The sequence below is a fragment of the Podarcis bocagei genome (genome assembly GCF_964188305.1).
Source record: "Podarcis bocagei genome assembly, chromosome: 4".
Classification (NCBI taxonomy): Eukaryota; Metazoa; Chordata; class Lepidosauria; order Squamata; family Lacertidae; genus Podarcis; species Podarcis bocagei.
The window spans coordinates 59,068,005-59,086,209 of NC_138128.1; the positions used below are offsets into that span (position 1 = coordinate 59,068,005).

The window sequence follows — 18,205 nt, forward strand, 5'->3', positions numbered from 1 at the left end:
TACTTTCCACACAGACCTCTTGAACCTCTTATGATAATTTTGCATCTAGAAGTATCCCTAAGCTGTGAATTTACTAAGTTTTTTTTGAGGCGTGGGGAACCCTTTTCAGAGCAGACTGTTTGCCCTTCACATGTGGCCCTCAATCCCTATTTTGGAACCCCTCAACAACATCTGAATCCCCCCCCATCCTCATCTCGTGCTGTCTTTCCAAAGCTGGGTAAGTTAGGTGCTGGGTTTGGGGGAGGTGTGAAGGCTCTAACAGGATCCTAGAGTTCTTCCATCTCCTTTCCAAAGCCTAGTCTACACTTTTCCAGCTTTGGGAAGGAGAAGGGAGGGCTCTTGTATCCTTTCAGAGCCTTGTGTCTCCTTCCCAAAGCCCAGTGCCTTACTTAGCCCGCTGTGGGAAGGCAGCACAAGGGCTGTGGGGAGGCATAACATTTTGGCCTTCCTGCCCCCGTATGACAAGGCAGTGTGCTGTCTAAGGGTTCCATGTTGAACTACTCTTGGGGCCCATCTGGTATGAAAAGTTGGGCTGCCCTGACCAGGATGGACAAATTATCTACCAATAGTGCTTCCACCTTATCAGGATTGAGTCTCAGTTAATCCAATCTGTTACCATGCTAATGCTCTGATTCAGGGAATCCACAGCCTCGCCTACTTCTGATTATTGCATACTGGTCACACCTCAGCCCAGATTTCTCAACCTCTTTTCTCAGTGGTTTTGTGTAGATGTTAAACAGCACAGGGGCTCCAAGAAGCACAGTTGTGAAGGCATTGAGCAGTATTTCTGCAGTACCAACTTATGGAATTGGTTCTCTCAGTAGAAATGGAAAATCCCTCTTATGCCTAGCTGGGTGAGCCTAACTAGAAGAATATAAGAGTGATGGTATTGAAAGTCATGGAGAGGGTTACACTTTAGCCATCTGTCTTCTAACTGCTTGGACCGAGCCAGCCATACATTTCCTGCTAGATTTAATAAGCCATGACTGGCAAGGGTCAAATACACAAGTGTTATTCTGGGCATGAGTCATGACCAAGCATTGTCCATGTCCTCATGTTTCAGTAACTGAAATCCATCCAAGCAGGCTGGACCAGATGGAACTCTGAACACCTCTACTACTGACATAATTGTAAAGTTTAAGTCATGATAGATGCGAGAAACTTTACATTCAGAGTGTCCTGCAAACATGTGATAGTGAGTTCCTGAGGATTCACCACATCTCCCAGGCCAGATTTCAAAAAGGCCCTGCACTCTTTGGGAAATCTAGATAACATTGAGAGGATGCAGCTATAGGAGGAAAAAGTTTGTTCACATCCATCGTTGCAACGAAGTAGGCTCTCACTTGTGTTCAGTTGGATTCATCTTAAGTTTCCTTCCCCTGGTGTACCAACTGTCTTTCAGCTTGTTTCATTGCGCTCAGATGTGTAACAAGGAGTTGCATAGGCTGTACCTAAAGGGAGAGACTGGTTGCATCAGTTGAGTGAGTCATCACCTTATTCCAGAGAACAGCTAGGGCTTCAGTAGGAATGCCTGCCAAATCAGCTGGAAAAGCCCCCAGAAACAGTCTCTGGGGTGAATCGTTGTTAAAGGTACCCCACAGTTGCTGAGGGGTAAAGCCCCTGCAAGATAGTCTCAGCACCAAACATCCTTGGGAATCTCCAGAACCAAATATGAGACCATCTTCATCAGTTCAGAAAGGTAGCAGGGTGGATGATACGCCAACAGAACCCCCAGTCTGGCCCAGGAGCCCAACAGAAGATAAAAATACTCCAAATTAGTACAGTGGTGCCTCGCAAGACGAAAATAATCTGTTCCGCGAGTCTCTTCGTCTAGCGGTTTTTTTGTCTTGCGAAGCAACCCTATTAGCGGATTAGCGCTATTAGCGGTTTAGCGGCTATTAAAGGCTTAGCGGCTTGGCAGCTTAGAAAAAGGGGGGGGAGTGAAAAAAATTGCAAGACTCGCAAGACGTTTTCGTCTTGCGAAGCAAGCCCATAGGGAAATTCGTCTTGCGAAGCGCATCGAAAAACGGAAAACCCTTTCGTCTAGCGGGTTTTTCGTCTTGCGAGGCATTCGTCTTGCGGGGCACCACTGTACCAAATAGGACAGCAGAACTGGAGAAAAAATGGTGCCTCCACGAGGCATTTTGAAATCCTTGCTATAACTTGGAAGTTCAGGTGGATGTGGGCAGTATGTATGTATTGGTGCTCTCCTGCCAGCTGAAGATGACACAAAATCCCTCCTAATGTACTTCTGGCAGGCAGCATCTTGAAGAAAGCTGTAGAGACTATATTATTTTTTTATACATCTGCTGCTCTGTTTCTTGGCCTGTCAACCTGCTGCTTTGACTTCTGCATTTGTGCCAAGCCCAACATAGTCAGAAGAGAAGTCTGCCCCCCCCAAGCCATTTTACCAGTCAAATGTTGAGAGCATGGAGTAGGCTGCTCCTGCTGGCCAAAAATCACATCACCACCCTTAAAAATACAGTCTGTTACCTTGTCTCCAGATGGTCTGGCTGCTTCTGCAGTCCTTCTGGCTGTTCCTAGCTTTGAAGTCTACTGCTTCACTATCTTGCCCATCATGATAGATCGAGTGAAAAAACCATGCTGTGTCACACACTCTAGGCAATGAGGCAATAGCCCTTTGGCTGACACTCGCCTCTTGTTACCTGCAGAGGGTAGAGAAAACAGACTCAGCCAATCAGAAGCCTCAGTTTTAATGAAAATCTAGTAGTGGATTTATACTATAATCTTGATTGCCATGCTCACTGGACAGCAGCGGGGGCACAGTTAAAGCTCACTGTTAAAGGCTCTTCATATCTTGTGAGAGGGTGCTGCCCTATGACTACTGAATTTTGCAGGCTGCTTCTGTAAAAAGCTGTGGAAGAAAATTCCCTTTACCTTTTTAATCACTATTGTTCTGATTTTAAAAATCTAAAGCATCAGTTTTGTATTCTCTCCAGAGTTTTCTTTTAGGCTTGAGGGTATTAGACAGCGCTTTCATCTTGATGGCCTGATGGTTGTCTAGGCATGTCAGGACATCAATTAATGTGCAATATTGGTGGTATGAGGTCTCCATACCACATGTTACATACGTATGTGGCCTACTTTGAACAAGAGATGCAGCAGTGGGGGAGAAAAACTGGAAGTTGGAAATCCTAGGTGGGGAAAAGGGTTGAGTGGCTTCTTCCACATTACTTCTTTACACTTTAAACAGCTTTTCTAGTTATTCACATCTGTGTGTGTAACATACAATTCTGGCTTGGATCAGATTCTTTTGAACACAAATACTGTATTCTGATCATAATCCCCAATATTTGTCCTGGTATGGTCTCTTCTTATGTTGCTTGTTGTCAGCAGTGAAATCTGTAATGGAAGCATTTGACAACTGTTCCTTTCATCTGCTATGGGGAAGAAAGGTGAAAAGAGATTATTTGGCAGAGTATGTATGTGTAACATTAATTCTTGCCTAAGAGAATCCAGAAACCACATGTTCCCTTAGAATTGTCTGTCTGGGAATGCAGCTTTCATTAAAAGCATTTTACTGATACTTTTGAGAAATATGCTTGCCTGCAGAAAGTGTTTATAAGTGTTTATAATCCCACCCCCCAGAATACTTCTCAGGTCATAGCCTTCAGACCAATCATCTCTCTTAATGGTGTCAGAAATTTTATCAAGTGGTAATCTTAGGCTGTATATCATAACATCATGTATATTATGATGTTATCTTAATATTACATTATTTGATCTAAATAATATTTAAGAATGTGGCATATCCCAGATCTGTAAAATAATTTGTGGATAATCTTCTTAGTTTCATAGATGTAGGTGTCTTGTTGCCATTTGGGGGCAGGACGGCAACACTTTTTATTTATTGTTTTGATAAGCATGCACTAATACACAATTCACATAAATGAGACATTGTTAATATCAAATTTTTAAGTGAAATTGTTAACACGTGTTTAATTTGGTGTTTACAGTAAAAATATTGGTGTATTAGTGCATGCTTATCAAAACAATAAATAAAAAGTTTTCAAAACCACCCTACCTACTCTTTATTGTTAAACTCCTTAGCATATTGTCTATCCTTAACATATACTTCAAGGATTCAAAGCACATACATTTCAGTAATCCTTGAGTGTCAGCCAAGCACAAAAAATGGCACCCAGACTTTTTGAAGTGCTCACAAATGGAGAATCTTTAGGCGCAAAATGCACCTGGCATTTCTCACTCTCACTGAGGAGGACCCACCATTTGGCTTCCACAAACAGTAGCAATCTAAGCAACAAACAAAGGTATTTATATCCTTTCATAGATCTGTAGGCTGGATGTCCAACAGTTGGCAGCACTCATATCCCATCACTCTTCCCAGTGCTTCTGCTATATATTGCTCAGCAATACCCAGGCTAGTAGAGGTACCAAAAGTGGGGAATGAGGTGCACAGATGGAATCACTTACTTCTCCCCTATCCCATGCTTGCATTACCTGGTTTGAGAATCAGTCAGGTATCCTCTCCATCAACCTCCTCTCTGTTGGCTTTTTTTTTTTTAAAGACCAATTTTATTTTGTCCTGTCAGGCTCTCAGAGCTCACTCTAGTGCTTGGACGTTAGGCAGGGACCATAGTCAGAGGGGGAAGTGGGGCTGTGCTCTCTGTGTTGTTCCTGGCTGCCCTAAGGGTCCTTGGAGGTGAGGACTCATGGGCTAACTTTAATTGAGAGCTGACACACCAGCCATACCTGCAGAATGGTGACAGTGGCAGAAGGAGTGACTTATGCTGTTAGCTAGTTACCCGGTTCCCTAACTGATGGGCTGGGCATGTTTAGCACATGTCTGCACATAAGCTTTCAGTAATATTGGGATTCCCTTTCATTCAGTGCCAATATTATTTGAAAGCTATGAGCAATAAACTTGTGGCCTGCTGTAATCCTCTTAAGCATTGGCCTCCATCTTTCAAGCCCCAGCTCTGCTCCACTCCCAGGTGCAGGCACAACTGGTTTTGTAAGCCCCATTGAGGACTTTTCTCAAAAGGTGGGTTATAAATCTCTTGAATATGTTAGTTGTTCTTGAGTAAATGTGTGTACAAAAATACTAAATTCAGATTCCTTTTTGGTTTTTAGGCACAGTCCAGCCCTTATGCACCTGTGTGTCCTGGCCCCCATGATAGACAGGCCCATGGGGAGGAGCAAGGGGCACTTAAGGGTAAGAAGGGGGGTCCTTATAGCCCCTACAAAGTCTCCGGTACTTACTAAGCTGGGAGGGAGGAATAACCAGTTGTGCTGGCATTTCTTTGTACCTTGGATCCAATGTTTTGTGCCCAGAGAGTCATTCTCCCTTTTGGCCTGGTGAGTAAAGGAGGCTATGGTACAGAATGCCACAAAATCAATGTTTCTAAGAACTGACATGCAAACAAATTAAAAAGAAAAACTTTGAATATAATTTGTGACAATTGCAACCTACTGATAGCACTCTATTGTGGCTTTCTTGGTATGAAATGGAGTGCCCATTCTACAAAAGTAGAGTATCATTATGTAGGCTTAGAACATGAAATACATTTCAATCATGCTTTCTGCAGCTACATTTACATCTGCTTCACATCTGACATCACATCTGATGACAGGTGTGCGTGGTTTTGGGAAAATAGCCTTGAGGGGGAAATGGGGAGGCCTAGTAGGCTAAATTTGGCCCATGGGCCAGAGATTCCCCATTCTAGGGTTAGGGGCACTTGCCTCATTATTATTATCACATGAATTTGTTGATTTCTCTTAAGCAGAGGTCTGTGTGCTAAGTAAAGGATATAGCTTGATAAATACCTGCAGAAAGATACTGTTTTATACAATGCAGTGTAAAAATCTGAATGCTGCAAGTTTGATCACTTTTACTTTAGGCTATGAAATGTTAACATAAAAGTGTAGGATTGAATTTTACACAGTGCTTTTACTGTATAGCTTTTCCTTGCTGGCTGGAAACCAAAGAGGTTGGGGATTTAAAAAATAATAATCTAGTTCCTATTTTATAGTTTTCAGAAGCAATTTCTCTGGAACAGAGATTATAAAGCTAAACATGCTTGGAATAGCTTAGACGGCTTCAATATGGAAAATACGTTGTATGCTGCCACTTCTCTTACTGTAAAGAGTATTGTTTCATTTCCCTAGTTAATCTTCCTAAGATTCAAAAAGATTGAGTATATAGTTATTTCCTAGGGTAGTTAGTTATTTCCCAGAGAATGAACACCACTTCTTTCTGTGGTCTAGTTTGGATCATCTCCCGTTTCTTCCTTCTTGGTGTGTTGTAACAAGCCAGAAATTCCCCTGGAATTAATCCGAAGTCCCTATGTTTTCCATCACTGAAACAAGGCAGGATTTTAAACCATTATTTACAGTTGGTTTAATATCCTAGCTTGTTCTAAACCTAGTAACCATAGTTTCCTGGTTTGGATCTAACTGAAAAGGAAGGTTAATTAAACACTTCCCAGCTTACCACAGTGTGTGGAGGAGAAAGGGGACTATGAGCACAAGTTTTGTTCCCCTTTGGGGCTTATTGAGTCAAGATAAGATTGTCTAAACCAGGCATAGACAAACTCCAGCCCTCCAGATGTTTGGGACTAGAATTCCCATCATCCCTAGCTAAAAGGACCAGTGATCAGGAATGATGGGAATTCTAGTCCCAAACATCAGGAAGGCCGGAGTTTGCCTATGCCTGGTCTAAACATAGTAAGTTCCAGGAGCTTCCTTTTGCGTTCTGTCATCTCTTTCATCCAGAAGGAGAGGGATCCTACCAAAGATATTATCTCATTTTCTCTGAAGGGCAGTTCAGTACATATTTGCACATCCTGTCTATTGCCAAGACTCTCACAAACCTATTTCCCTTCCAGTTTGCCATGATGGTTTTGGTGGATACTGCATTCTTCAGAACTATAAGATCCCCTTTTTTCTGTACCAGGACTTCCTTGTTCCTGGAAGTCCATTTTGGGAAGATGAGGAAAGCATATAAAATGAACTCAGTTGTTTAAAATTAAGTATCCTAAATGCAATGTACCAAATGCATCCCCTCTTCAGGGGTGGCATTGCACTCCTGATTACACTTCCTTTGTTTGCTTTATTCTGGTACATCCATATTCAGTCAAGACCCCACATTAATGAAGTTATCCATGGCAGGCATCCACTTAGCACTTTTGAAGTGGTTATTAAATGGTACCTCTTAGTCATTGCAATTTGCCCTTGCATGGGATCTTAGTTCTGTTGAGCCATCATAGTCCCTCCTTCAGATGGCTTGTAATGTTTTGTATTCAGCTTATGGCATTGACAGAGTAGTTATTTTGTGTGATTTTTGGCTAGCTTATGGTGAATTTCTCAGGTAACACCCTTCCTGAAACAAAGGCGTGTCCTACTCAAAGTGATGTTATTAAGTTTATATGAACTGACTGGACTTGCTAAAACAAATTATCCATATCTCTCCCCACTTGTGTCCAATATAATAGCAGTTTCCTCATTCACCTTGAGAGCCAATGTCTTATAATGGTTAGTGTCAAGACCAGGACTGAGGAGAAGTACATTCAAATCCCTACTCAGCCATGGAGCTCAGAAATTCTTGACTTAGCCTACCTCACAGGGCTGTTGTGAAGAAAAATGAAGTGGGGAGGAGCACTTGTATGCCGCCCTGAGTTTCTTGGAGGATAAAAATAATAATGCAGTAGTTTGTATACAGCCACAGGGAAGACTTCAGCGAGTTCTGTAGCTTCATATTGAAGCCAACCATGTTCAAGCTGCATCCTGCCTAACTTCTGTAATGTGTCTTTGGCAGATCTGTCACTGGAACTCTGGCACATTTGATCTGGTGCCCAATGAAAGAATTTTGCCAAACAACCCTAAGGTCATTTTACAAGGGCTCCATTTGTGTGATTTTTTGATAGTGTAATTAGATAGGGTTATAAGTGAGAACCAAATCTCATTAGTAATGTTTGAAGTCCTTCCACAGAGGCCCTGTGAATATAAGCAATTGATTCATCCCTTCTCTTGAACTACCGTGCTGTAGACAAAAAGTTGCATGTACTTGATCTGCATACTCTCCTCCATGGACATGTACTGTATAGGTTTCTACCTTCATGTGAACTGTGGCAAAAATACTATGTACTGCTGTGAGCATACATTATCAGTTAGTGTGACTGGCAGCACAGAGCTCCACTGATGGCAACCAAATTCAAGGCCCTTCCCCAACTTAGGATCTCGATGTATGGTAAGGAAATGGTACAATAAATGGTAACTTGATTAAGAATGAACTGTCATTATCTTAAGTAATATTAGAGATTTTAACTTTATGACCCATCTTCCATGTCTCTAGGGGTTGTAGAAGGTGACTTAGCTGCTATTGAAGCATATAAGTCGTCAGGAGGAGATATTGCACGCCAGCTTTCTGCAGATGAAGTACGCTTGTTAAATCGCCCTTCCGCTTTTGATGTGGGATACACACTTGTTCATCTTGCTATACGTTTTCAAAGACAAGATATGCTAGCAATTCTGCTTACAGAGGTGAGTTTTCACTTTTGCTGGTATGTGTGCTTATGGGAGTCTCTGCATCTGGTTCCAGAGACAACTGAAGCATCAGCAGGGAATTTAATGAGAGTAGTGCTGAAGCCTTGGTGGTCAGTTTGATCCTTCTTGGTGAGGTATACCAGAGAGGTATATGAATAAGATGAATGGTACCAATACCAATAGAGATTTTGCTGTCCCTTAGTCTTATCCTCTATTTATATACTACCCTTTATTAAAAGATCCCAGAGTGGTGTGCAACATTAAGAACACATTTTACGGAGCACAATAATAAAGACTATGATAATAGTCTGTGTAATAATAAAACAACAACCCTACCCCCCCCCCCCGCTTTAAGAGGCCATAGATTATTTAATAGCCAAAGGCCTGGGTAAAGAGGAATGTTTTTGCCTGGTTCCTAAAGACATGTAATGCCAGGTGAGCCTCTCTGGGAAAAGCCTTCCACAGATGGGGAGCCACCACCAAAAAGCCCTGTTTGGGTTTAGGGAATGTGTGGCTCTCCAGAAGTTGTTGGACTCTTTAGTTCCCATGAGCCATAGCCTGCATTGCCAATAGTTGAGAGTGATGAGAGTTTTATTGTACTGGATTGTCCACATCTACTGGGTTATTTACTAACAGAAATTATTCACAGTGGGTGATGAGGAAACACTGATTCTTCCTGAGCAAAGCTTTGCTCTTCTGTATCTTTAACAATTCTTATTAAATTTATAACAGTATAATTCCAGAGCAACTTACAGCATCAAACAAATACATAATTAAACTTCTGTGAAAACACTAAAAATGAAACCATATTTTCAGAGGTTAGAAATCCTTGGGAAAGGTCTTCAACTGGCTCTAAAAAGACATCAAAGTGGTTGCTGGATGATCATTCCACAGGCATATTTACAATCAAGAAAGGTCCCCAATTTCTACCTGCCCCAGCTTAGAAGACAATGACACACAGAGATAGGCCTCTGAAAATGACCACAGTGCACAGGCAGGTTGATGTGGTGTAGCTTTACAAGTATCAAGCCATGTAGAGCTTTTAAAAACATTTTGAAATGTTCTCCAAAATAGATGGTGGAGCACTGGAGAAATATTCCAAGAATGTGTTATGTTTATTGAAGGAATTGCTCTGACTTTAGTATTGTAGTTAACTTTCAATAAGTGAAATGAATAAATCCAAGACACTACCAGGCTAGGCAGAAAGGGACAATGGAGCTGTGTATTTATGGACTTCTTCACACTGGACATGGTTTCTATATGGAGGTAATCTCAGTGTAGGAAATACGTTCCTTGTGAAGCAGTCCTGGATACCCTACCATGTTAGGGACTTTGATACAGCTGTAAAGTACATCTTAGCTGTGTTTTATATTAGGAACACATTAATTCATGTATTCACTAGATATGGACAGAAATCAGGGCTGCTAAAACTACCTTCTTGTTTTGTTTCTGAAGGAATGATGCCAGTTAGTTCAAAGACTTATCCAATGCTGGCAGCTCTTTCTAGGAACTCAATTTCAATTGATCACAGAGTAGCATTTAAGCTATGGAAGAAGTGACATACATCTCCTCAAAACCTACTTCACTCTTTGGATAGTTTTGTCCTTCCTGCAAAGAGCTCGGGTTGGTATCCATGCAGGCATCCCCTCTCACAGGGGTAGTTTAGACTACAAATGCATTACTGCCCTGTGATCACCCAGCAACCTATATGACTGAACAGGAGTCAGAAGTGAGACGCCTGTGTTCCCAAGCCCACCATTCCAGTAATGCAGAACATTAGGTCTTACTGTTACTGTCAGCTGTCCTTGGGTGGGGGATTCTCTTATGTTTTAACAGGTGTGGTCCATTTCTCTCTTAAATTAATAACATCATGAAACATCCTGTTACAGGTATCCCAACATGCAGCTAAGTGCATTCCAGCTATGGTATGCCCAGAGCTTACTGAGCAAATACGACGTGAAATTGCTGCATCTCTTCACCAGCGGAAGGGAGACTTTGCCTGCTATTTCCTAACTGACCTTGTAACATTTACATTACCTGCAGGTAATTATGAGGTGCTTCTTTTATCTGGTAACTTGTCCTTAGCAGATAAATGGGTGTATGAAATTGCCCACTTCTGACTACTTCTTATACTTCCTCAACAGAAGTGCTGTAGGTTTTGAAAAATCTTCATTCATTAAGCTTCTTGACTACACATGGAGTAAATTTCAGAGGAGAGGAAACTTCAGGAGAAAGACTGTTGTCACAGTTCCTTTATATTAACATTGAAATTACTTTGAGTCTCATTCCTGTGTTTGCATAATAAAGTACTCTTTAGGCTAAGGTTACCAGATTTTTTTCAAAGAATCCAGTTTTTTTGAAAAGAGAAAAAAAGTTATTAAAAAAAGCAATATCTTCTCTTCTGTGGGCAGTTGGCTGGGTGGCTGAGTGCTCTCGCTTCCGGCTTGATTTGGGTTGCGGGGGGAGGGGGGTCAGCGGTTCCCCCAGTTGACGTGCAGGGCGTCCCTGGTTCCCCCTTGGCAGTGGCAGCAGCAGTCTCAGCAGCCCGGAGCCAGCCTGGTAGCGCAGTTGGCTCTGGCTGGCTTCAGGAGCTGCTCGCTGCCGTGGCACCCGCCATTTTGCCTCGCTGGAAGTCCCCATATGATGTGTCTTGTGCTGTTGAACCAATCACACAACATTCATTCCCTACTAAGAAATCTATAACACTTAAAATATAAATCCGGGGACATTAAATGAAATCTGGGGGCATTCTGGGGACGGATTTTGTCCGGGGACAGATTTTTAAATCTGGGTACTGTCCCCGGGAAATGGGGACATCTGGTAGCCATACTTTAGGCCTATATTATAGTCTTGGATTCAAACTGTTTTGTTAGTAAATACCTTGGTCATGGAAATATTTTAAATTCTGATAATGTACACCTGCCTGAGATCACTGTAGCTGTAAAATAACAAGAATTCTGCTGCTGACTTCATTCTACTGCTGCACAGCAAAGAAATTGCTGAGTTCTGAAGAGCATTTAGTTGCGATTGCACAATTGGTATAGTGCAAGGGTGGGCAACCTTTTGTCTGTTGAGGGATGCATACCAGCAGTGGGCAAAGCTGCAGCTAATGATGACTGGAGCCAGAGACAAAATATTTATGTCTGTGTTCCTTAGCTTACTAGGAAGATCTGCTCTGGGAAACCTACTTCTCCATAAGGGTCTTTTGGAGCAGGTGTTGAAGCCCCTTTGCTCAGCGTGAAGTAGTGCAGCTCCAACATAAAAATGAATGTCACAATAGTTCAGTCCGTATGACAGGAGCCATTGTGGCAAAAGTTGGGAGTATGTGAGTTTCTGAAAGCCCTCACAATAGCATCAGCATGTGATGGGTACAGTTCTCTGTGTCCCATTTGGCTCCATTACAGACAGACCGGAAAAAAGAGAGAGAAGAAATTGGGCTCAGAGAATGTATTCCTCAAAGGCCCTGAGGCCTCCCCGTACCCTGGGTCCCAGACTCAAAGGATAGCTACCGTATTTTTCGCTCCATAGGGCGCCCCTGACCATAGGGTGCACCTAGTTTTTAGAGGAGGAAAATACGGAAAAAAATATTCTGAATCAGATGTTGCACTTAACTATTTAAAGCAGCAAAGCGGGCGGCTCCTGTCCGCTTTGCTGCTTTAAACTGAGCCTCAGAGGAGGGTAGGAAGGGGAACCATGGCTTATCTAAGTCCAGTTAATAATGCTGAGCCAGACTTATGGCCATAGAGATTAGCCTGGCCGTCTCAGTGGAAATCTGGGGAGGCTGAGGTGCACTTTCCAGTGGGCAAAGTGTGGTTGTGTCTTCCTGCCCGGCATCTATTTCCTGCCCTCTTTCCCTCCTGCACCCCCGCACTCTGCTTCGAGGGAAGGAAGCGGAGCCATGGATCCTCTGCTCGCAACTGCAGTGGATTCCCTCCACTTTGAAGCAGGAAAGTGGGAGAGGAGCTGCTTACACGAGTGTAAGCTGCTCCCCTCCCACTTTGCTGCTTCAAAGGGAGCCCGAGAGGAGGGAATCCGCTGCAGTGGGGGATCCATGGTCCCCTTCCTTCCCTCCTCCGTAGTTGCTTTGAAGCAGGAAAGTGGGAGAGGAGCTGCTTACACGAGTGTAAACTGCCCCCTCCCACTTTCCTGCTTCAAAGCAATTACGGAGGAGGAATCCGCTGCAGCCTCGAGCAGCGGAGGATCCATGGTCCCCTTCCTTCCCTCCTCCGTAGTTGCTTTGAAGCAGGAAAGTGGGAGAGGAGCTGCTTACACAAGTGTAAGCTGCTCCCCTCCCACATTGCCGCTTCAAAGGGAGCCCGGGAGGAGGGAATCTGCTGCAGCTTCCCCCACCTTCCGCAGAAGCCGTGCGCTCTTTAAAGGGGCTGCGCGACTTCTCCTGGCTTTTCTGGGAGGTGGGGGAATTCCCCCACCTCGTAGAAAAGCCCGCAGGAGATGCGCAGCCTTTAAAGAGTGCGCCACTCTTGGGGGCTTTTCCCCGAGGAGGGAGAAGGGACTGATGCGGCCAGTCAGTCCCTTCTCCCTCCTGGGGAAAAGCCCGCAGGAGCGCACGAAGCTTGTGTGCGGCTCTTGGGGGCTTTTCCCGCCTCCCTCCCCCCTGCATTCACTCCATAGGACACATACACATTTTCCCTTGCTTTTTAGGAGGGAAAAAGTGCGTCCTATGGTGCGAAAAATATGGTAATTACTGTTTGTTTCCCTTCAGCCTGAACTCCTAACTGAGGTGACCAGATAGCTGAGTGTTGGCATCTGTATATTTCCAATGGTGCCAACATTTCAGTGAAGTATGGTTCCTTTCTCCCACCAGTTTCTGAATATTTTTGCAGAGCTTGGACTTAAAAAAAGAAAAGAAAAAGCTCTCACTTGTATAACTTGAGGAAACTCTCCAGTATGTAGGGACCATTTCTGCTTTGAAACTATTTTTGTAGCAATTGTACGTGAGTAGTGACCTCATAAACACAGAATCCCTGTGTTTCTGTTACTGCAGAGAATTGCTTGATGCTAAAGATAGTCTTTTAAAGAGGAAAACGGCCATAGCTTTTCTAAAAACAGAAACATTCCTTTTCTCCAACTGTACGTGTTGTACTTAATTTGTTCTGATTCACTAGATCATGTAATGCGAAACAGTCTGACTGCTCTAGTAAGTGAAAATAATTACATTTAGTGTATCTCTTTTGGTAAGTGGGGTGAGATAGGGAAGGAAACATGGATACTTGAAGATATAACGTAGAGCTCTAACAATTGAGAAACTTCAGTCTTCTTTCCTAATTTTGTTTTGTTTGAAAATGCCAGTGCAACACAGAACTGATAAATATATTGCATTTCCTATATTCAATTTCCTACACAGAGATGCATACCTGTGTGGGACACGTATGAGCTTGAATGTTTTTTCCATTGAAGGCACCCTAATCAGACATACGAAGCTGCCTTAGACAAGTCAGACTACTGGTCCACCTAGCTCAATGTTGTTTACACTAGGGTTACCAGATGTCCCAGTTTCCTGGGGACGGTCCCCGGATTTGTGAATAAGTCCCCGGACAAATTCCATCCCTGGAATGTCCCCAGATTTCATCTAATGTCCCCGGGAAACGCAGCAGCGGCAGTCTCAGCAGCCCGGAGCAGTTGTCTCTGGCTGGCTTCAGGAGCTGCTTGGAAGTCCCCATATGATGGTGGTGCAGGTGCTCTAAGATGCAGCTTCCATTCCGCCTCCACCTTCCCTGACCCCAGCAACTAAGCTGTGAAGGGAGGCTTCATGCTGCCTATCAGAGTAGCCTCCCAACTCCTACTTGCATGGAAGCAGGAGTGGGGCGGAGATTTCTCCCTTCCCAGCTGAAGGATCCCTGCCCCCTCCTGCTTGCATGCAAGTAGGAATGGGATTGGGAATGCTCCGATGGCCTCACCGCTGCGGCTCTCAGCCCCCCTTCTCCGCCTTCCATTCCTGCCCCACTGTGCACCGCTTCCCCACCACCACCACTGAAGAACCAACAACTCAGGGGCTGCCCAGGCTCATGGCGAAAGGAAATAGAAGCATCGGAGGAAGGGAAAATGTGGCGGTTGAGGTCAAGGCAGCGGCCGCCCCTCTGCCACTACCATTGCTGCAGCATCAATGTCCCGAACGTGTAGTATTTATTTAATTATTTATTTATTTAACGTGTCCCCGGATTCATTGAAAAAAATCTGGTAACCTTAGTTTACACTGTCTGGCAGAGGCTCTCCAGGCTCTCCTGGGACTATCTGCAGATGCTCTACCACTGAGCTACAGCTCTCCCTGCACTCAGCTACGCACATTGGCTGCCTCACTTGTATACCCAATACATGTTTTATTCTGGATGGGGAAAGCAATATGATTGCCAAGTAGATGATTATGCAGGATTGTAGCCTTAAGAACATTTAGGCATTTTAAGTTCCAATTTTAACATATCCTACACCAGTGAGGAACGTTGCAGTTGGCAACATAAAAACTTTATCATCAAAACTTGCCAGGTGACAGCAGCAATGTATAAGTTCTGTTGTGTGCCCTCCATTCAGCCCTACTCTGCTCTGGTGTCATCCAGACGTGGCATTCCTACAAAATGCATGCCTGATGCATTTTGATAGGGGTGTGAGGAGCTCTGGGAAATACTTTTGTCAAGGTTTCTGGCATCTGGGCTGCTGCTGGAGCAGTTTACTAGGACCCATTGGAGACCCAATGAAGAAACTCTGTCCTGCAAGCCACCTCCCCACTGTAACTCCCAGGTAAGTTTCTTTAGCATGGTGGAAGTGCTGGACCTCATTGATCTCCTGGCATTGGGGACACAGTGGGGCCCAATGTTCTAAGTGGGCTTCGAAATGAAACCTTTTTTGAATTGTTTTTGAATGTGGGGAACATAGTTTGGTTTAGTTGAGATTGGAGCCATAATTTCATACAGAGAAGCTATAAAGTATTTCACATAGTGTACTTGAGCTGGTTTGTCCTACCTCTTTCTTGGGACTAAAGGGCCGTTTCACTTGATGTGATTGTCATGTGAATAGCTGTTCATATGGAATATGTGGATTCTAGAGTTCAATCAGTTGTCATGCTCATTCTTGGTTTTGCAGATATTGAAGACTTGCCACCAACAGTCCAAGAGAAATTATTTGATGAAGTACTTGATAGAGATGTTCAAAAAGGTAAATATGCAAGGTTTTATATTATGTTGCATTGGATATTGTATCTTGATGTTATGCATAATATTTGCTATGTTATTTTACTTATATACATGTGAGATACTTATTGTTGCTTAATTATGTTACTTAAAGTGGAATTTATCATTATTAATTTTATTAGCAGCAGCATTATGAATGGAATACGAAAATGATACATTCATGTTAAGATATGTAAACCACTTACAGATTTCTGTTGAGATGTACAGTGGTGTGCAAGTTATTCATAGATACCTGATTGTTTTTGATAGCCTGCCCTGAGAAAACTGTTGTGTCAGTTGTTAGGTTTTATGGAGTATTAATAGAAATATGAAAGTCTGTACTATGATACTCAGTTATGACTGAGTATCAGTTTGCATGCACACCACCATAACTGCATTCACGATTATGAAAGGAACTTCATTGCTGTATTCTGCTAATCATTCTAGAATTTCAGAAGCATGTACACTAGTATCTTGAAATGCAACAGGTATTTTTGTAGGGTTTAGGATGATTAACATTGTGTTGCTTGTTATCTTCTAGAACTTGAAGAAGAATCTCCCATTATAAACTGGTCACTGGAATTGGGTACGCGTTTGGACAGTAGACTTTATGCACTTTGGAATCGGACTGCAGGGGACTGCCTGCTTGATTCAGTACTACAAGCTACATGGGGCATTTATGATAAGGACTCGGTGCTACGTAAAGCGCTTCATGACAGTTTACATGATTGTTCTCATTGGTAAGTAGAAATCAAGAACGAAAATGACCACAGCTTATTCAGATGTCTTATCTTGAAAAATGCAAGCTTCTTTGTTGTCATAGGATGGAGGAAGGAATTTGGAGGATTTCTGCTTCAGTGGCTTGGAATCTTATACAAAATTGCCTTTCTGGCATCTATGGAGAAAAGTCTGTGTTGTACCATTAAAATAGTATAATTGATCAATCAGTTCAAAATGGCTTTTGTCCAATGCAATTTATATAAAGTTGTTACTGAAGTAATCATGTCATTTTCGCTGCTTGTTGCTGTCCTCGTAAATATCTGGGCTCTGGAAAATGTCACAAACCTCTGTTGACATAGCTCCAAACCATATCACTCGCTTAACTAGAATTGCTGTGCAAAATATTTTCATTATGTGAACTTTGAATCTGGTATATTGATTACCATAGAGCTGCAGACTACAACTTCACTATGGATTGGAGGTGATTCTTTGTACAGCATGCCAAACTACTTCTCTTGAAGTGTGAACATCCTAAAATCAATAGGAGAGGAAAATTAATTGGGACTGGTTTAACAGGGCATCTGGAACTGGGAAATGATTTGGGGAGGTAATAGTTTTGGGTGTTTAGTAGCTGAGACTCAGACCTCACTTTTATCTTGGTTTGTGGCCTTGGTTCTCAATCTGGTGCAGCACTGATGCCAGCCATGATCAGCTAGATCACTCTTATGAGGGCAACAGTGTGTTACTGTTTCCTTTAGCAACTCTCATGCATAGCTATACCTATTCTGACCATGGAAATTACAGTAAGTTATAATGATTAATAGAAACTTATATGGATGGAGTAGGTAGCACTGATGGAAGTTGGTGTCAGAATTGCTTCAGAGTCAGTGGCTATGCATTACCCCAGTTTGTAAAGGCATCACCTACCACTGCTATGAGTTCTACTTACCTAGGCAATGTCTTGGATCAACAATATCTCTTCTTTCATGTGTGATTACTGTCCTCCTCCTCCAGCCATACCTTCTCCCATTGAACACTGAGATAGGTAGTTCTGCTGCACTCTTCAAGATTTCTCCCACCTACCCACTCCTGGTACATTCTGCCTACAATCCACTCTCTTGAAGATGGTCACAGATGCTCAGCCAGACAAAGAACCCAGTTATAGGCCTATTACAGCCACTACACACTAAAAAAGGCACATCACAACAATAATCTCCAGTTGAACTCCTTTCACAGGCATTCCACCCCATCTCTTACCTGGGGCATTGCAGACATACCATGTCCATTGCTTCCCACTCAGGGGATGCTAACTCCCAGGTTCCAGCAGTTGCTCACACTGGGTTATCCAATGTGAACAGGGGGAAAAACCTTGTACTAATTCAGAATTCAGACAAGAGATGCTAAATGAGCTATGTTTCAACCAAATACTTTATATATATTTCTCAGAATTTGGCATTTATTGTCCAATTTTTTATTCAACTTCTCTCCTCCTGTAAAATACCTGGCTGAAGTAGCAAGAAAAGTATTGTGTGCTGTGTGTGAATCTGAAGAAATCCACTTTCAGCGAAAGCTTGCATAGTTCGGTACGATCTTGAATTATGAAAATGCATCTTGAGTCCTTTTATGCTATTTTTGTAGGTTCTATACCCGATGGAAAGAATGGGAGTCATGGTACTCCCAAAGCTTTGGTTTACACTTCTCACTGCGAGAAGAACAGTGGCAGGAAGACTGGGCATTTATACTTTCGCTTGCTAGTCAGGTAAGATGTGTGTGTGTGT

General features: G+C 42.9%; 1 protein-coding gene across 1 annotated transcript in view; it reads left to right on the forward strand.

The window, feature by feature from the left end:
- The window catches only part of ZRANB1 (zinc finger RANBP2-type containing 1), a 41,255-nt gene that overhangs the window by 15,553 nt on the left and 7,497 nt on the right, over positions 1–18,205 (forward strand). Inside the window, exons 4-8 of the mRNA XM_081192917.1 lie at positions 8,336–8,523; positions 10,416–10,569; positions 15,622–15,693; positions 16,249–16,447; positions 18,066–18,186. Of these exons, the coding sequence (XP_081049043.1) occupies positions 8,336–8,523; positions 10,416–10,569; positions 15,622–15,693; positions 16,249–16,447; positions 18,066–18,186 (734 nt within the window). The remainder of the gene's footprint in view (positions 1–8,335; positions 8,524–10,415; positions 10,570–15,621; positions 15,694–16,248; positions 16,448–18,065; positions 18,187–18,205) is intronic.